We start from the raw sequence: 16,787 nt of genomic DNA on the forward strand, positions 1-16,787 counted from the left end.
TCATAAAACTGACAGCTAAGTTCAGTGGTTGTTCCAGATTCAAAATTTGGAGTTCTATTCATTCTGTTCTACTGGGAGAATGAAAAAAAAAAAAAAAATCTACCTCACTTCTTTTTAAAAGTACAAGAATTGTTTGTGTAAAATTAAGTCAGTTCTACTACAATGAATCATTATGTTGCAATATCTTGTAGTAATTAAATAGGAAACTGGTGTTAGTATCATGCGGAAGTCACCAAGGTTGGTGTGCAATGTTTCCTAGATAAACAGAGCAAAAATAGCTAAGAATAAATTAAAACCTTATGAAGGAAAACAAAAATCCCTGAGCTTAGCTGCTACTTTGGAAATGGGAACCTTTTCCACTACGTATTAAGAAAATTAAAAACAAGTGCCTGAGCCAAGCGCTGGTGGTTCACACCTGTAATCCTAGCTACTTAGAAAGCTGCGATCGAGAGGATAGAGGTTCGAAAAATAGCCCAGAAAAATAGTTCATGAGATCCCCATCTCCAAAATGTCAAGCGCAAAAGGGGCTACAGGTACGCCTCAAGTGGGAGAATGCCTGCTTTGCAAGCATTAAAGTCCTGAATTTAAACCCTACTCTCACCAAAAAAAAAAAAAAAAAAAACCCAAAAACAAGTGCCTTAACCTTTGACTTTCTCCCCAGAGTGGTGCATCTGAGGACCCCGTCAGTCACACCATCTCTCATGCTGACCTAAGCAGCACCCTCAAAGCCTGCTCTTAATAAGGTGTATCTTCAAACAAAGGATGTTTTCCTTTTCTGTGTGTATGATAGCTGCTACCCATTTTGAGCTCCCTGCCATTATTATTTTTAGTGTTCAGGTTACAAAACCTCTTAAGTCTTTTACTGTTGCTCCAACCTGTTAGTCCCATAAACCTGAACCATTTATGAACTCTGAGATTATTAGTATAATTTCCTTATATGAAACCCTTAACAAGGGACACGCAAGGAACCCTTCTCTACTACCTTCTATTCTAATATTCCAAAATTAGCGAGTAACCACAGCCAGAATAGCAAAAGAAAACAAATCCACCTCAAGCAACAACAAAAATGATGAGGTGCAACCTACCTACAGTTGAGATTGTGGAACCAGCCTCATCCAATACGTCCACTGATTCTGCCAACTGAAGCTGGATTTTTGGCACCACAGTGAGAATAGCAAGGACATCCAAAGCAAAGCGCACAGTGTCATTTCTAAATAGAAATAAAAATTAGTTAAAGGGAAACTATAATATAGCCACACAGCTTTAAAGAGATAGAACAAATCAGAACTGCCATTTGTGTAACTCTTAAAAGTCCCTAATGCTGGTGAGGATATACCATACACTCTTTCTAGAAGACAATCTGGAAATGTGGAACTTGAGTCTTAAAATATTCCTAAGTTTTGGCCCAGTAATTTCACTTCCATCTGTCCTAAGAAAACACTCAGAAGTACAAACAGGTGTTTCTGTATGGGCTGAGTACTCCTTACCGAAATGCTTAGGACCAGAAATGTTTTAGACGAGATCGGGCCCGTTCAGGGTGGTATGGCCATAGACCCAGTAATGTTTTAGAATTCAGTGTTTTCTTTGGATTTTAAAATCACTTGCATAGACTTTACCCACTGAGAATCCCTAATCTGAAAATCTTAAAATACAAAATGCTCCAAAATCCAAAAAACATGATAAATCTCCTACAGCAATTGACAATCCTTTTTTGGGGAAGCCCCTCACCCCTTCCCACAAAGGTATTTGAACTCAGGGCCTCAAACTTACTAGGCAAGCATTCTACCACCTGAGCCACACTTCAAAAAAAACTCTAAAGGACAAGGGAAGGGCTCAAAACACAACATTAACGAAACAGAAAGATACAAAATTAAAAATCTAACAGTACTAAGTCATAGGAAGAAGAGAAATTTTTGGGAAAGGAAAATAAAAGCTGGGAGTAGTGGCACATACCTATAATTCCAGCTACTCAAGAGAGACAGAAGGATCATGGTTCAAGGACAGCACAGGGAAAGATAGAGAGACCCCATCTTAAAAATAAACCAGGCATGGTGGTTCATGCCTGTGGTCCTAGCTATTTGGGAAGCAGTAGGAGGAGGATGGCAGTCTGAAGCTAGCCCAGGTAAACTTAGCTTGAGACTCTAACTGAAAGCAAACTAAAAGCAAAAGAACTTAACTGTGTGGTTCAAGTGGTAAAGTACTTGCCTAGCATTCACAAAGCCCTGTTTCAATCTCCAATACTACAAAAAATAAAACAAATTCTTAAAAACATCATTTGTAAATAACCTGGCAACATCCAATAAATTTTACATCCAATAAATGTAAAAATGCAGACACCCTATAAACCCAGACTCTACACATCATACCTTCAAGACAACCCAAAAAGTCAGCACACCACACACTAAATGGAAATGGGAACAAACTGTAGTACAGAAATACAGTACTTTTAATATTTAAGTGTGTGTGTGTGTGTGTATCACAAACATAAAGGTTGAAAAACCAAGTTATAAAGATTCATATAGGAAAATATTCACGTAACTTAAAAGCAGTACTATATTATTGCTTATGGAAATGCAGACAAATATAGTATAAAAACATGAATGGAGAGAATGCATTTAAAATGCAAAAGATTGGTCACTCTTGGGGAGGCAGAAAAAGGAAAGAGACTGAGGATACAACATGTCATCACTCACTGAAAATGTCATCACTCACTGAAAATGAGTACACAGAATCATATTATTCTCTACACCTTTCTGTATTTTGAAATATTTCATTAAAAAGATGAATGTGATTAAATATAATAATCTGTGCATGTTTATATACATAATAGAAGACAGAAAATGAATAGTGATTAAGAGCAATTTCAGGGACTGGAACTGTAACTCATTGGTACAATAATTGCCTAGTAGACTCTGGGTTTGAGCCCCAGTCCCCCTCCTAAAAAGAGTAATTTTCAGAGAGTTGGAGGAATAGAGGGAAAAGAAGAGTAATTTTTAGCCAGGCGTGGCAGCGCATGACTACAATGCCAGTACTCAGGAGGCTGCGGCAGGATGATTGCAAGGTCAAAGCCAGCATGGGCTACATGAGGAGATCCTGTCTCAGAAAGAAAAGGAGAGGAGAGAAGGGGAAAGGAAGGGAGGGAAAAGGAAGGGAGGGGAAAGGAAGGGAGGGGAGGGAGGAGAGGAAAGAAAAGTAATTTTCTTTTTATAAGGTTCTGTATGTTCTGAAGGAAAAATCTTTTTTTTTCTTTTTTTTTTTGGCAGTACTGAGGTTTGAACTCAAGAGCCTCGTGCTTGCTAGGAAGGCTCTCTACCACTGAGCCACGACCTCGGTCATTTTCTACTTTAGCTATTTTTGGATATAGGTTCATATTTTTGCCCAGGGCCAGCCTCAGACCACAATCCCCTACCTATGGTTTCCCGTGTAGCTTTGACCACAGACATTCACCACACCCAGCTTGTCGGTTGAGATGGGGTCTCAATTAACCTTTTGCCTACACTGGCCTCAAACAGAGGTACTCCCAATCTCCACCTCCCAAGGAACTTACAACTACAGGTGTAAGCCACTGTGCCAAGTTTTTGTTTTTAAAACTAAACCTTTTCGGCTGGGGTGTAGGGTCAGTCATAAAGCAAGTATGAGGTCCTGGGAACGTTTTGTGGTGCTAGGGATCAAACCTAGGGCCTTGTGCATGTCAGGCAAGCACTCTACCACTAAGCTATACCCCCACCCCTTGAATATACTTTGAAAATAAAGGAGATATATATATATTTTTTTTCAATAATCCAAATGCAAATTTGCCAGTCAAAAACGTATCACCATTCCTAGCCTTAGTGTGAGCTTTGGTTATCTTAAGTAATTCTTTGAGTAAATACAATAACCTACTTCTGCCAGGCACCAGTGGCTCATGCCTATAATCCTAGCTACTCAGGAGGCAGAGATCAGGAAGATCTCGGTTTGAAGCCAGTGCAGGCAAATAGTTCTGAGACACCTTATCTCAAAAAACCCTTCACAAAAACAGGGCTAGAGGAGTGGCTCAAGGTGAAGCACCAGTACTTAAAAAAAACCAACCTGTTTCTTTTCAATAATCTAAAACAGTGGTTCTCGAGACTGGGAAAATAGCTAAGTGGCAGAGTGCTTGCCTAACATGCACAAGACCCTGGGTTCAATCTCCAGCACTGCGTGTACGTACGTACGTATGTATGTACGTACACACACACACACACACACACACACACAACTTTTTAGGTATAGTCAGGGACTGCTGGGAGTTTTCAAGACCCATTTCAGAAGATCCAATGGTTCTATAAAGCCAAGCTGTGTTCAAAATACTGATTATTTTCATTTCTCACTCTCATCTACTCATGAATGTGAAGTGTAATTTTCCAGACTGCATGATATCACAAGACTGAGTATAGAAGCAGGTAAGAAATATTAAGACAGACTTCTTAATTCACTAAAGTCATCTGGTATTTCTTTGGAAATTTTTTATAAAAAGAAATGGTAACATAATCAGAGGAGGGCAGGAGAAGGGGGGAGGTGGCTCAAACAATGTATACACATGTAAATAAATGTAAAAATGATGAAACAAAAGAAAAAATAAATAGACTAAATAAAAAATAAAAATAAAGAAGCTCCACGAAAGTAGAGAGGAATTATTTGGGAAGAGGAAGGGAACCAACAGGAGGTGGTAGACGGAAAAGAGAGGGTAACGGGTGAATGTGATCAAAGGACACTGTATACATGTATGTTAATATCATAGTGAAACACAGTATCTTGTACAATTAGTATATATATGTAAAATAAATAAATAAATAAATAAACTCACAGTCAGGGGCTGGTGGCTGACACCTGTAATCCTAGATATTCCAGAGGCAGAGATCAGGAGGAATAAGGTTTGAAGCCAGCCCAGGCAAACAGTTCAAGAAACCCTATCTCGAAAATACCCAACACAAAACAGGGTTGGCTAGAGTGGCTCAAGTGGTATGGCACCTGCCTAGCAGGCCCTGAGGTTCAAACCCCAGTACCACAAAAAAATAAATAATATAAACTGGGTGCTGGTGGCTCACACCTATAATCCTAGCAACTTGGGAGGCTGAAATAAGGAAAACCAGACCAGGCAAAAAAGTTTGCAAGACCCCATCTCAACAGGGAAAAGCTGGGTGTGGTAGTGAGAGCCTATCATCCCAATAACATCAGGAAGCTTAAAATAGGAATATCATAGTCCAGGCCAGACTTAGAAGACCCTATCCCAAAATAACCAAGCAAAAAGGGCTGTAAGCAAGGCACAAGCAGTAGAGTAGAACACATACAATAGGTTCACATTATTTGTAAAGTAAATTCACAAATAGTTTATATTTTCTGAGTTTTAATTCCTAATATAGTGCACACTGATAGATACAACTCAAAAAAGAAAGCGCTTTAGAGTACTCAACGGTTTTTGTCTGAAAGCCAGAAAGCTTGAGAACAACTGCTCCAATGGTCTTAGATTTAATGTCTTGCAATTTAGCAAACAAGCTAGATTTCCCCTAAATAAGCACCTTTTGTCTTTATGAAAGTGACTAGAGATGGAAAAGGAGGTCAAGAAATGCTGTTTAGAGCTAGGGGTACAGTTCAGTGGTAGGATGCTTGCCTAGCATGAGTGAGGCCCTGAGTTTTATTCCCCAGCACTGCAAAAAGAAAAACACACAAAATATAGTTTTGTTTTGTTTTGTTTTGTTTTTTTGAGATAGTCTTTATTTATTGGTCACACTGACCACTGAATTTCAAATCTCCTGCCTCAGCCTTCTAAGTATCTGGGATTATAGGCACCTGCCACAATGCCAACTCAGTTTTAGTTCTTTTTACATTATTCTCTAATAGAATCCACCCAACTTCCTAATTATATGAGTTGCCTTTTTCTGAGCCTTGTTCTGTTCTGCTAACTACTTTTAACTGAACTGTAAAAAGCATTAGTGTTTCAAATACAAAGAACAAAAAGCTATTTTTATGTGAAAGTAAGATAAATATTACATATGGTTGTCAAGCAGAAGTAAGATATTTAAAGTCAAAGTAACAAAGGATAATGGACTCCAGTCTCATGATAGGAATTCAACTCCAGCTCTATAGCTAATACATATAAATTATGTAACTTCTCTTCAAAGTACAGATGTTGGTCCTTGCCTATTGTACAATGTTTACAATCACCAAGACCATTCACAGAAACAAACATCCTAAAAATCACATTATCATACTTAGCCTACTTTCTCAGATTCAAGCCTAAAATTTCAATTCAGTTCAATAAAAGTGTATACCATGTGCAAACCAAGACAACATCAACTTTAGCAAAAGCAAAAAGCAAGATCAAATTTCATTTGAAATCTCTCTGGTCCCACCTTGCATAATAGGTCTTCCAGTTGCAGGCAATAGAAATAAGCTGCAACAAGAGTTGCACACAAGAAAGTTTGAGGAAGACTTCAGCTGGTTCCCAATACAGCTGCGCTGGGCCATATTCTATCAAAAACTCCATCATTTCCACAATCTGCTCATGAGTATATGAACATGCCTATGTGGAAAGAAATACAAGATTGATGTTATACCTTAACTATCATCCGCTTGTTCCTTTTCAAGCACAGCTCATTGGTCAACAGGTTTTAAAACAGCTTTCAAATTCCACAATTGAGTCAACAATCCATAGGTGAAGCAATGACTACATGTTTAATCCTTTATTTTATTTATAACTAAACTCACATTTTGCCCAAAAAAACCAAACAAAAAAAAATCATAAAAGGTACCTTATATGTATTTCAGTGCTTAAGGAGAACCAAGTTAACTGATAGCCTCTCAGTTTGTGAATTTTTTATAACATGCAGATACTAGTTATGATCTCAAAATATATCAAAAAGGTTTCAAAACAGACAAAAAGTAATTCTCAAAAGTAATTCTGCACAGGAAGTAGGATATCTAGTACTTTTCATAAAAGAATGCTCTTTTGCACACACTAATTCATCATTTAGTTTTAGTATCCCAGAGAAATAGCAAATTCTAAGTGGTAACAAAAACCACTTGAGCACTGGAGGTGTGGTTCAAGTGGTAGAGCACCTGCTTTGCAAGCTCAAAGCCCTGAGTTCAAACCCCAGTTCCACCAAAAAAAAAAAAAAAAAAAAAAGTATGCTTGACAAAAACCACTTGAAATTCAACTTATTACAATCACTTTCAATTGTTCTGCATCCACACAGGGCAAGTAAAATACAACTATGTGTGTCCTGCAGAGACTCCACTGATCTGAATATGAGCTTCAGGCTGGAGATGCTAAAGAGATTATTAACAAGATTGCCCCTTTTAAGACTATCTCCTGGGCCACGGATGTAGCTCACTGGTACAATACTGGTCTAGCATGCACACGGCCCTTAGATTGATCCCCAGCATCACACACACACAAAAAAACAAAAAACAAAAAATCCTCTTAATCCTCTTACCTTGTATGGGGGTTGAGGATGAACAAGAATACCACCCTCAGTCCTCTGAAGAGACTGCTTCACTTGTTCCAATTTAATGGCCAGATGAGCCTCAAAATACTTGCGCAAGGCCATACAGGTATGTTTCCCAGTTTGGCGGCTAGCAAATATTTCATCATCGCTCAGAAGTGCACCCTGATCTTCCAAATTTAGAATCTCCAAAGTACTAATCTATTAGTAAGCGGGTACAAGATTGGGGCAGACGAGAGGGAAAGAGTAGGCAGGGAGGAAAAATGTAAAAGAGTAACAAAAAAGGAAAAAAGATTTTGGTTAATGTTTATACGCCTAACAATATTATCAAACAACAAAGTAAATCTATGTACACAACACACTAACAGTAACCACATACAAGCAAAATGTTAAACCCCTGTCAAAAAAATAACTCTGCTTTTAGTCAAGAGGCTTGGCATGGTGGTACATAACTGTAATCCCAGCATGTGGGAGGCACAGGCAGGAAGATCATGAGTTAAGGCTAGCCTGGGCTACATAGCAAGTTCTAGGCCAACTTGTGCTACCTAGCAATCTGTCTCAAAAATCAAAAAAAGATATGCAGAAATAAAGCTGTTGCTTTGAGGAAGATCAAAATTATCAACAGTAATTCCCTCTGTAACAGTACAATATCCAAAGCAAGTCTAAAATGACGCAAGTGAGTCCTCCAACCATTAAAGAGAAAGGGAATAGGATTGGGGGAAGCGGTGGCTCAGTGGTAAAGTACATGCTTACCATGCATGAGGCCCTAGGTTCAATCTTCAGCACCAAAAAAAAGAAAATAACAAAGACAAACTTGTGAATGAGGAAGAATAAATAATTTATAAAAAGAGTAACAGCAAAACTCCAAGGGGAAGCATCCTCTCTTCAATTAGGTGATCCTGAAGAACAGCCAAATCAAGCAGGACCCCTACTTCTAGCAGGATAAGCCAGTGAAAGAACCTCACCAAGTTCACCAGGCGACGAAGACCATCATAGCGGTCAAATAGTTCCAAGACAGCCCGGAATGAGAAGCAAATTGAGAAAAACATGGTAGCATGGCAGCATCCTGAGGCATGAGAACACTCCATTAACCACAGGGTATAGTTCACTACATCAGATAGAACATTGTGGGGATGCATGCAAACCTGCAACAAAATAAAAATTAAAAAATAATTTTTACAAATTTTGAGCCAAAGAATCTTTGAAAGCAATAGAAAAACTTACCAGTATAGACAACTTTCGTTACAAAACACAATGACAGCATTCTAAGTCATAGTTTGGTTTCAGTTACAATTGCAATTTTAGGAAATAATCATTCCAAACATGTAAACTACCTAAATGTAGATAACTATTTAAATTCAGCCTATACTTACTGAGTGCCAACAAAATTAATGATCCCAAAGGCTCTGTTACATAGGTACTGGATTCCTGCTTAACAGATGAAGCAGCAGCTCAGAGAGGTTAAAGGCCTTCCCCAAGGTAGTGACAGTGGATAAGCCTAATAATATTAAGTCTACAAGTTTAGTATCCATTGACTCAATGATTCATTCATGTGCATTTTGATGTCTATGAGTTAGACAATTACTTAAAGAAGCATTCTCAAGTTTTGCTTGTTACTTGTTTCTATACCTTAATCACAATTAACTCTGCATATATACACAGATTAATTTACTATTCTCAAGTACCAATCCTTGCAGGATATTGAACTCAAGGAAAAAAATTGACTATATTAAGAAATAAAAGCAAAGCCAAAGACAGGGCAGAATTAAAAATTAGCAGCACTCTACCAAAAAAGACATACCACACAGAGTATTATAAAAATGTTGGAGATGGGGGTGTGGCACAAGAGGTATAGCATCTGCCAAGCAAGTGGGAAGCCTCAAGTTCAAACCCCAATACTACAAAAAAAAAAAAAAATTCCAGGTACAGAAACAAGAGTCTGGAGGATAGGTTCAAGTAATACAGTACCTACCTAGCAATCTCAAGGCCCTGAGCTCAAATTCCAATACCACCAAAAAAGAAAAAAGAAAAAAAAAAAGCCAGGCACAGTGGCTCACACCTGTAACATAGCTATTCAGGAGGCAGAGATCAGGAGGACGAAGGTTTGAGGCCAGTCTGGGCAAACAGTTTGTGAGACCCTATCTCAAAAATACCCAACACAAAAAAGGACTGGCAGAGTAGCTCGAGTGGTAGAGCACCTGTCTACCAACCATGAGGCCCTGAGTTCAAACCCAGTGTCACCAAAAAAAAAAAGAAAGAAATGACAAGACCTTGCTAGGCATAGTGACACACACCTGCAATCTGGCTCTTGGGAGGCTGAGACAGGATCACAAGTTTGAGGCTAGCCTAGGCTACACAGAGAGACCCTGTCTCAAAGCAAAAAACAAACAACAACAATAATAAATAGAAATCATAAGACCTTACCTAGTGGTACTTTTCAAATGTACAACCCATTTACATTTTAATTAGCATATTATAGTTGGACATTGTAACATTTACATATCTTAATTAGATTCACTCCCTCCCATCTTTCTCCTTTATCCTTCCTCCCCCACTTCTTAGAACAATTTCAACAGGGTTCATTGTTCTATTTTCACTATTTATTTGGGGGGGGAGGGGAGAACAGAGGCACTGAGGTTTGAACACAGGACCTACACCTTGAGCCACTCCACCAGCCCTTTTTTTTCTATAGGTTTTTTTCGAGATAAGGTCTCACAAACTTTGCTTGGGCTGGCTTCAAACCTTGATGCTCCTGATCTCTGCCTCCTGAGTTGCTAGGAATATAGGCATGAGCCACCAGCACCAGGCTCATTACATTTTTTTTCTTTTAAATCACTGAACAGGTCAGGCATGGTGGCACACAACTATAATCCCACCTACTTGGGAGCAGAAAACAGGGATGATCTCGGTTTAAAGTCAGCCCAAGTAAAAAGTTATCAAGACCTGGTCTCAAGAAGCTGGGTGTGGTGGTGCATGCCTATGATCCCAGCTACTCAAAAGGCCCTAGGTACAAGGACTGAGGTCCAAAGCTGGCCCTGGGCAAAAATGTGAGACCTTACCCGATAAAAAAAACTAAAGCAAAAAAGGGTTGGGGGAGTGGCACAAGGGGCAGACCAGCAAGTGAAAGGCCCTGAGGCAAAGCTCCAGGACTGCCCCGCACCCCAAAAAAATCACTAACATGAAAGACTTAACTGAAAAAACAACAGAACCAAACGGGAACCACGATGGTTCAAGAGCAGCTACAGTAATTTTGCTATCTTCACCACAAATTTGTTAATACATGCAAAGCATCGTCTTTTTGTTTTTACAATTAAACTGACTTAAAAATGTAAACTACAGCCAGTAGCTGTGGCTCACATCTGTGATCCTAGCTACTCAGGAGGCAAAGATGAGAAAGATCAAGGGTCAAAGCCAGCCTAGGAAAAAAAGTTCGAGAGACCCCCACACCTCAATCAATAAAAACTGGGCATGGTGGCATGCGCTTGTCATACCCACACTTGGGAAGAGTAAACAGAAGGATCTCAGTCCAGGCCAACTTGGCACAAACTCAAGACCATATCCCAAAAATGACTGACTGGATGCCAGTGGCTCAAACCTGTAATCCCAGCTACTTGGGAGGCTCAGATTGGAAGAATCACAGTTCAAGGTCAGCTGGGGCAAACTGTTCGAAGGATACCAGAGCAAAATTGACTAGAAGGCTGCAGGTGTGGCTCAAGCAGTAGAGAGACTGCTTTGCAAGTGCAAAGCCCAGAAATCATACCCCAGTCCCACAAAAAAGTGCCCATGGCACACGCCTATAATCCTAACTGCTTAGGAGGCTAAGATGGAGAAGGATCATGGTTCTAGACCAGCCTGGACAAAAAGTTAACAAGACCCTTCCGCCTCAACCAAAAGCTGGGTACAGTGGCGTGTGCCTGTCATCCCAAGCTACAGTAAGGACTGAGATCAGGAGGATCCGCAGTTTCAAGCTGGCCCTACAAAAAAGTTCACATGACCCATCTCAACAGTAAAGTGCTGGACATGGTGGTACATACCTTTCATCCCAAAGATGACAGGAAGCGTAAAAGAAGATCTAGATCCAGGCCATCCTGGGCAAAAAGTGAGACCCTATCTCCAAAGTAAACAAAATAAAAAGGGCTGGAGCTAGCAAGCATGAAGCCCTGAGTTTAAACCCAAGTACCTCAAAAAACAAAAGTAAGCTAGCATATGATTCAAGTGGTAGAAAGCCTCCCTAGAAAGCTCACAGACCTGACTTCAAATCCCATAGCACAATAAGAAAAGAAGACCTAACACAAAAAGGGCTGGGAGCGGGCTGGGATGTAGCTCGGTGGTACAGCGCTTGCCTAGCATGCATGAGGCCCTGGGTTCAATCTCAGCACCAAAAAAGAAAAGACAAAAAAAAAAAGGGCTGAAAGCATGGCTCAAGTGGTAGAGTGCGGATACTGCCAAAAAGGAAAGAGCTGTAAATCTACTAAGGGACATATGAAAAGTGCCTGAAGATAAATCTTAATGCCACAGAAATGGCAAAGATCAAATAAAGCTCCTAAACTCCAATCCATCTTGTGTTTTCCAACTAGAATCAGAAAATTTCAAAAACTTTCCTAAACAATTTTATATTTTTATAATTGTTTTGTAGAGATAACATGTTCATATTCCTTGCATCTTTCTTTAATCTTTTGTCACAATTTAGTCCTTGAACTACTTAATTTTTTTCTTATCCAAAAGTTGTTCTGTGAATATGCTCTTTTAGAGTCCCCATCAGTTCCATTCTCATACACTTGAATGGACTAGACTTACTCTTTCCATAGCATCCTGGTTGTAGGACAGGTAATACAAGCACATAGATACACCAGTTGCAGCCATAGAAGGACGAGGAATTTCCAGTAATTTCTGCACTCCACCATGTGCAACAAATTCTGTGGCAAATTTGTTATGGAGCAGGAGAGATGCTAGGTGCTAAACAACAAGGACACATGTTACCATGGAATAATCTAAAAAAAAAAAAAAAATCACAAAATCTCTTGACATAGTATTAAGCGATGCTGCTAAACACTAGAGTCCTTTAAGTAAACAATCTCCTCTCACGAAAAAAGAGCCAGTATTAACTAAGGGAAAGAAACACACACACACAATAAATAAAATTCAACAACATTCCTCTTATTGGGGCTTTTGGGGACTGAGCACTGAACCCAGAGCCCTGCATACACTAAACACATGATCTACGCCAAAGGTTTTTATGAAGGTTAAAAAAAAGTGAGCAAGGCATAGCAGCCATGCCTGGAATGAATTCCAGCTACTCACAAGACAGAGCAGAGGCAGAGGATTCCAATTTCAACACCAGCCTTGGCAATTTAAAGGGACCCTGTCTCAAAATTTAAAAATTTTTAAAACGCTGGGGGGGTGCTGGTTCAGCATGTCCAAGGCCCTCGGCTCAACTCCTAGCACACAAAAAAAAGGGGGGAGGGAATGGGGTGTGGCTCAAGAGAGAATACTTGACTAGCAAGCATGATGAACTGATTTCAAGCCCCAGTAGCTCACTAGTATGGTAGAACTCTTGCCTAGCCATGTACAAGGCCTTGTGTTTAATCCCAAGTAACACACACATACACACACATACACACACACACACACACACACACACACACACACACACGACGACTACTACTACTGTAAGTAATACCATAATCTTACAACCATTTCATTAGTTTACAGTTTTCCCTAACAGACTTTTTTATTAACCTTTCCAATTCAATTATTTTAATATAGTCAGTCTGTTCCAACCTCAATTAACAAAGTCTAAAACTTTGCCCCTTTTTAAATTAACTCTCAGTATATCTCCAAGAACAATCGAGCAAAGCACCAAAACCAGTAATTTTATCTTTTATGTTTTGTTAATTTACTACTCAATTTTCACTAGCCTCACTAGGGGGACTCAATCTTCTGCACAATTTTAAGAGCGGGAAGTACAATGCCAGCAACAGGCTGCTTGATGACTCTGAACCTAGACCAGCATGGACAGCTTCAGGAGAGCTAGAGCTCCCCCTCCTGTTTCCAGGAACAGCAAAACACAGATTTGTAATTACATGATTTTATGCCTGAACAGATTTTGTCAATGTCAATGGCTAAAACAACAGGTACATATCCTCTTCAGAAGTTCTCTCAATACCTAGACTTAGACTTCTCATAATATGTAGTTCAAATCCATCCCTTCATTATCCTATTGCCTGTCTTATTACACAAACCCCTGCTGTACTACCATTTAATCCTTCCCTCATGAGACAGCTAAAGCATGTGTGGACTTCCTCTAACACTTAGGCCACATGACAGGTTTACTAACTACCATATGGCCCCAATTCCACTGCCATGATAGGTTGGTGAGCAAACAGAGAATAAGCAGGGTCAACATTTATCAAGAACCTTATTCTTCTTGGCTCACCACTTCCTGTAACTCAACCCACCTCACTCCTGCGGGCAAAGATTCTGCCTGTTTCTTTCCTGATATTGTATGTCTATATAAGGTCCAGTTCCTCCTCAATTTTCTATTTTAACCCATTTTGTTTCGACCAGCTTCAATATCTGTCCCTTCTCTTGTACCACATGACTCTTTCTTTGAATGTACCAAATGGTACATTCAGCGTTCCATAGTCTTATTTTTCTGTAAGAAGGGTATCTTTTGAGATTTTTTTCCCTGTTCATATTTATCTTTTGATACTTTTTATGACTTTGCATGGAAACAGCTAAATGATGACACCCATTATAATTCCCCACACAAAAACCTACAGATAAAGTTCACACCTGTAATCCCAACTTTTTGGGAGGCAGAGTTTGGAAGAATCTCAGTTTAAAGCCAGCCCATCAATCAATATGCCCAGCATAGTGTGCACCTATGATCCCAGATACCTAGAAGACTACAGATAGGAGGATCATGGTTTGAGTCAGGGTCTAGGCAAAAAAGCGAGACCCTATCTGAAAAATCATGTAAAGCAAAAAAGGGCTGCGAGTGTTTGTCAAGTGGCAGAGCAAGCATGAAGCCAAGTTCAAACCCCAGTAGGGGGACAAAGAGGGAAAACCCTATAGATATAGCAAATTCCCCAATTTTTCCACTGCATTCTGGAACAGACTGTGCATTAAAAGCCAATACCCTTGGCCCAATACCCTTGGGCCAGCATCATTCTGCTGTTCAACTTTGAGTACACATTTTACACAGAGACACTCAAACACACACAAATGCACTCCACATTTCACTCCACAGTTATGTCTGACCTCCTCCATATTTAAAATTTCTGGGGGGCTGACAAGAAATTTTCCTCATTTCAATTCTACTTCAATATACTCTGGAATTTGAACTGGAGGTGTGGCTAAAGCAGTAGAGGCTCTGCTTTGCAAGCATGAAGCCCTGAATTTAAACGTAGTCGTACCATACTCTAGAATTGTACTGTTTGATTTAACAGTCACTGGTCACATGTGGCTAATTTAACTAAAATTGAGTATAATTAAAAATTCAGTGCCTCACAGCTACATTTCAAGAGCTGCAAAGTCATCTCCTTCTGGCCTACTATATTCACTGTATTGAACACCACAAATAGTAAAACTTTCTAACAATAAAATGCTCTTCCTTTGAATGTATGAAATGGTACATTCAGCTTTCCATAGTCTTATTTTTAAGAATTTTACCTTGAGGGCTGGAGGGGTGGCTCAAACACTAGAGCAACTACCTAGCAAGTGCAGAGCCCTGAGTTCAAACCCCAGTACCGCCAAAAAGAAAAAAAAAATTTTTTTTACCTTGAGTGCCTCAAATGTAAGCAGGACATCATTAGTCTGTTTCAGATCAATATAAAACATCATCAACTCTCGTGATCCAAGTTGCATAAATATGGGAAGTAACTGAAATGAGGACCAAAAATAAATCTTAAAAGTATGGCTTTAATTTTCACACATTAATAACCTTCTATGAAGGCAGATTAAAGATGTGAGGCATTCTGCTTCCATAAATAATAAATATATGAACACACTTTGATCCAACAGACCTTATCAGAAGTGACCTGCATTAAGACCCTACTAGTTTGGGATGAAGACCTTTATGGAGCACAGTTAAGAACATGTCAGTATATAAAGTGCTACCATAAAACACCCCAGAAATAAACATGATAGTCCCACAATGTGAACAGTATCCTTTCCTGAGAAACTTACCTCCTGATATTCTCCTAGAGGGGTCAAATATTGGAGAATGAGTCGCTGCTCAATAGCAGGAGTCATAGGATAAAGGGTATAATTGGTGCCAATCACCCAGGGGGACATTTCTGACCAGCTGCTATTAGATAGCTCAACAAATGTGCGATCTGGGTCAGAAGATGAGAATCCTAACTTTTGTTTGGCTTTCCTAAAGCTCTCTCTGTCACCCTGCTTTGCTGATTTGTTTTTCTTCAATCCTCCTTCCTCAGGTTTGGTTGCTGAGTTCACTCTACTACTGGTCTTGTGGCTTGAATCAAGATGAAATGAGATCTCCATGTCTCCAGAAGCTTCTTCTTGTTCTCCATCCACTACATCTACAGCCATGTCACCATAGTCCATATCCACAGCTTCCTCATCCAGAGGCAAAAGGGGTTCAGAAGAGAGCTTCCGTGGGCTAGGACGCTTGTTTTCTTGCCGCAGAGCCACCTCCTGAAGCTGTAGCTCCCTCAGTCTTCGAAGCACTATTGCCACCTATCAACAAACATTGGAGTAAAAGGGATCATCTATTTTGCATCTTAATTTATATGATTCTTATTAAATAATTTTTTGGAGGAGAGGTGTGTCTGAGACAGAGTCTGGCCACATAGCAAGGCTAGAGTTGAACCATGGATCCTCCTGCCTTCACCTCCAGAGTGCTAGGACTACAAGTATATGTCACCATGCCCAGTTTATTAAATAATTCTTATTTCCACTTAAAAAGAACTGGATTTTCAAACAATTAGCCCAATACCTGGTACATAGATCTGATAAATATGTTGACTTGATTCCTATAATTTGATGAAATAGGCTATGGACAAATTTTATTTCTCAGAAAATTTTCCAAAGAACCCAAACCATAAGATTTGCACAAAAATTACATAATTCACAACTAATCTTTTTGGGTCAAAGTAGGCTAAAACCACTACACCTAAAGAGGCAAAAACTAGCCAGGTGATTATGGCTCATGTCTATATTCCTAGTTACTCAGGAAGCAGAGTTCAGGAGGACTGTGGTTTGAAGCCAGCCTTGGGAAAAAAGTCTGTGAACCCCTATCTCAAAAATACCCAACACAAAAGAGGGCTGGCAGAGTGGCTCAAGTGTACAGTGCCATTC

At 39.6% G+C, this 16,787-nt stretch overlaps 1 protein-coding gene across 7 annotated transcripts in view; it reads right to left on the reverse strand.

Moving 5' to 3' along the window:
- Window positions 1-16,787, reverse strand: part of Dcaf1 (DDB1 and CUL4 associated factor 1) — a 101,247-nt gene that overhangs the window by 24,397 nt on the left and 60,063 nt on the right. For all 7 annotated transcript variants that reach the window (XM_074059343.1, XM_074059344.1, XM_074059345.1 and 4 more), the window contains 7 exons: window positions 15,654-16,166; window positions 15,246-15,347; window positions 12,261-12,419; window positions 8,429-8,608; window positions 7,455-7,664; window positions 6,372-6,541; window positions 1,086-1,210 (listed from right to left, as the gene is read on the reverse strand). In XM_074059343.1, coding sequence (XP_073915444.1) covers window positions 1,086-1,210; window positions 6,372-6,541; window positions 7,455-7,664; window positions 8,429-8,608; window positions 12,261-12,419; window positions 15,246-15,347; window positions 15,654-16,166 — 1,459 coding nt within the window. The remainder of the gene's footprint in view (window positions 1-1,085; window positions 1,211-6,371; window positions 6,542-7,454; window positions 7,665-8,428; window positions 8,609-12,260; window positions 12,420-15,245; window positions 15,348-15,653; window positions 16,167-16,787) is intronic.

This window comes from Castor canadensis, chromosome 17, assembly GCF_047511655.1.
Source record: "Castor canadensis chromosome 17, mCasCan1.hap1v2, whole genome shotgun sequence".
Classification (NCBI taxonomy): Eukaryota; Metazoa; Chordata; class Mammalia; order Rodentia; family Castoridae; genus Castor; species Castor canadensis.